Raw genomic sequence first — 3,730 nt, 5'->3', positions numbered from 1 at the left:
CTATCTTTATACAAGCTAATACGAAAACTTTCCCGCCCCAAGGCATGGGCGACGTGACATTATGGCAGCCATGTGGGTCTGTGCTGCAGCGCTCTGATCGAGACTTGATTGACATGACCCAAGCTGATGGGAATGAGAAATAGCTGTGCCGATCCTCCGGTCCGTTCGGTTACCCCAAAGATCCGTGGACACACGGTTATTATGTTTTTGCCCTATACAATATTAATATCAATGCAGATTTAACTCGTCAAATTAAGGTATAAGAAATTTTCATGTGGAGTCATTCCCTGTCGTTTTATGCCATGGCCTAGAGGACACTGAATATCTTTTGCTACTGTGGAATTAAGCAGTTGATCAACTTGAAGTGGAGAGTCCAACATATATTATATTATTTCTTCAATTTCAACTTTGTTGTTCTGGTATTTCTGGTTTGAAGGAAACCAGGTTAAATATGCACCATAGCATAGGCCTCTTGCTGAAGACAGGGGCGGAGCTAGGATTTTTATCAAGGGTGTTCATATTTTAGGACAGGGGATGTGTGAGGGAAAAAAAAAAAACAATGCATGAAAAAACACAATGCCTCTGCCAACTATCAATATGGCCCAGTGTTGCGTCAAAATATTTGCAACAGTGAATTATTCATTTAAGCTCCCACCAACACTCTACCCCTTCATAGAATTTATTACGAAATAAGCTCTACCATAGAACACTTTATCTGATGCAAGCTAAAGAATAAATAAGTAACATACACGTTCAATGGCCTCATCTCTTCAGGTGTAATAGTCACAGCTTGTAGGAAGGAAAAACAAAAGAGTGTGATGCCGAGTCTTCAGGTGTAACTGTCCAAGCAACTTATCTGCAGTGTATCTCAACCGAAGATCATGAAATTCAACTTTGATAGGAAGGAAAAACAAAAGAGTTGTAACATCAAGTTAGAATATGAAAAAATAGAATGGAGTCGGAAAGATACTTGTACAAAATAAAATTAACATAAAGAAGTCAACAACAAAATATTCTATTACAAACTAATAAATTACAATTGCACTCGACGAGTCTTCATCCCTTGAAATGTTTTTATAATACACTAATTAGAAACCTCTTTAAATACTTTTTTTTTCCACATAAGGTACTATGCAACCATCTAAGAATTCATCATCCATTCGATTCCGCAAGTCATTCTTGATAAACTTCATCGCCGAAAAAGCTCTTTCAACTGTTGCAGTGGCAACTGGTAGAAGCAAAGCAAACTTCACCAAAAGGAATACAAGAGAATAGTTTAAATGCTTCTTTGTCTCAACTAACTTTCTTGAAAGTTCCCCAAGTCCACCTAAATTGGAGAACCTTTTGTCAATATCACGAACATCAATAATGTAATTAGCAAGTTGATTCTCAAGAGCCCTCATGCTAAATCCATCAAAGTCATCAAGATATAATTCAGCCATTCTCACTATCTTTTTTATGTCAAAACTAGAAAATGAATCAATTGGATTCAAGAAAGCTACTCCATTAAGCAAATCACTAGTCACCTCATTGAAACGCTCATTGAGTTCTTGTAGCTGCCAATCAATAATTTTATAAAATAAATCCACACGGTAATGATGCAAAGTAGTATAATCAACTACTGTACGTTGTGATCTTCCAGAGTTAGCATATGGATCATCATAATTAGGCAATGAAATTTTATGCTTGATACAAAAAGTTTCTACCTTTTCTTTAAGTGAATCCCATCCGGAATGCTTTTCTAAGAGAGGATCCCATTCATTATCTCTTAAAGCTTGCAACCTTCTCTTGCAAACCTTAACAAGAATCATGGCATTTGCAATATCTTGTTCCTTTTTTTGTAATGACACATTAAGATCATATGTGATTCCTAAAACATCAGTCATCAAATGCAACAAGAAAACAGTCTCAAATGTTTGACAACTTCTAAGTCCCGACGCACTAGCTCTTTCATCCGGAGTACTTGCATTTACAACAAGAGCATCAAGTACATCAACAATAGAGGCAAAGTTACTAATAAAGTTTCCAAACGACTTGTAGTGAGATCCCCAACGAGTATCATCGGCTTTAATAAGGCCAAGTTCTTGATTCAGGCCTCTACCCGTTTCTAGCTCACCCATATCTAATGCTTCCCGGAGTTTTTGTTTTGAGATTCTCGAAATCCATCCACACGTTTAAAAGAAGCTCCCAACACATTCAAAACATTTGAAACCAAGAGTACAAGTTCTCCCACTTGAACACACTTTTTAGAAACCGCAACAAGAGTTAGTTGAAGTTGATGAGCAAAACAATGAACGGAATGAGCCGATCTACTTTCTTATTTGATCAAAGTTTTAAGACCACCAAGCTCACCTTGCATATTGCTTGCCCCATCATAACATTGCCCACATACATAAGATAAAGTTAAAGAATGGTGAGCGAGTACATCCACAATTGCTTTCTTTAGTGATAATGCACTAGTATCTTTAACATGAACAAGTCCAATAAATGCCTCCATCACAAATCCCCTTTTATCAACATACCGTAAACAAATAGCCATTTGCTCTTTGCGTGACACATCTCTAGATTCATCAATCAATAGAGCAAAGTAGTCACCATTTAAGTCCTCTATTATAGCCTTAATTGTTTCAATCTTACAAGCACTCACAATATCTTTCTGGATATCATGAGAAGTCATTTTATTATTTTTTGGAGCTTTTCCTAACACATAAGGTTGAATTTGATCACATTTATCCGCGTACCATGAAAGAACTTCAAGAAAATTACCTTTGTTCAATGACGATTCACTCTCATCATGACCGCGAAGTGCCAAACCTTGATTCAAGAGAAGTCGTACCACATCAATTGAAGCATTTAAGCGAACCCAATATTCATGCTTACCTTTATCATCCAACTTGTAAAATGCAGCCTGAATGGATTGTTCTTCTCGCATTAGATCTTCACACATTCTTTTTGATTGATTATGAACACTATTTGGTGGACCAACGTGCGATACCAAGCTATCCTTTCTATACCAATTTTTAAACCCTTTAGTCGAAAATACATTACCACCACCTTGATGAATGCTTTCACCTTGAAACAAATAACAAGGCAAACAATAAGCTGCATCTGCACTTGTACTATATTCCAACCAATCAAAATTCATCAAACCATTTAGAAACAAAACGACGTGGTATTCCAGAAATATCAGTTTTAGGAAACTTATGATCCTTAGGTTGGCAAGGACCTTTTTGATTGTATGCCCTCCTTACCTCATCACGAATGTTTGGATGATAATCCAAAATTGGAGTTCTTTCACGGAGTCGGCCTTTTAGATCATTTACATCAAATTCTTGTCTCTGAGAAGAGTGAGACGATGGTATTTCTGCTTGGTTGGCATTTTCATCTCGGCCTAGTTGATTTTGATTCTGAGAAGAGTGAGACACCAAACTTTTTTTTGGTACTTTCTGAAAATATTTCTCCATTCAAACTGAAATAACAGTCAAATGCGATGCACTTATTAGAAATCAGTCATACAAATTACTCGCTGAATATGTAAAGAAATTAAAAAAACACAAAAATTGCAGTTGGTACATCTAACACTTCTACTGTTTTACTGGACGAGTAGCAAAATATGGAGGAATAAAGTAGCAAACTGCCATCACCTAGAAATCAAAAAGATAGGTCCTAACTAGTAACTACATAATTTTTCTTGCCATCAGCCCATCACCTAGAAATAAAAAAGATATCT

The 3,730-nt window shown here is 36.5% G+C and overlaps 2 protein-coding genes across 2 annotated transcripts; both read right to left on the bottom strand.

The window, feature by feature from the left end:
• Positions 1-1,100: 1,100 nt before the first annotated feature.
• On the bottom strand, positions 1,101-2,120 carry LOC132066049 (uncharacterized). The gene has a single exon (XM_059459446.1). It carries the CDS (start codon positions 2,118-2,120, stop codon positions 1,101-1,103), a length of 1,020 nt encoding a protein of 339 aa, XP_059315429.1.
• A 197-nt stretch (positions 2,121-2,317) lies between these two features.
• LOC132066632 (uncharacterized) lies at positions 2,318-3,145 on the bottom strand. Its single transcript, XM_059459897.1, has one exon. It carries the CDS (start codon positions 3,143-3,145, stop codon positions 2,318-2,320), a length of 828 nt encoding a protein of 275 aa, XP_059315880.1.
• Positions 3,146-3,730: the final 585 nt, after the last annotated feature.

This window comes from Lycium ferocissimum, chromosome 8 (genome assembly GCF_029784015.1).
Source record: "Lycium ferocissimum isolate CSIRO_LF1 chromosome 8, AGI_CSIRO_Lferr_CH_V1, whole genome shotgun sequence".
NCBI classification, from domain to species: domain Eukaryota; kingdom Viridiplantae; phylum Streptophyta; class Magnoliopsida; order Solanales; family Solanaceae; genus Lycium; species Lycium ferocissimum.
This window is presented reverse-complemented; position numbering and strand designations above follow the sequence as displayed.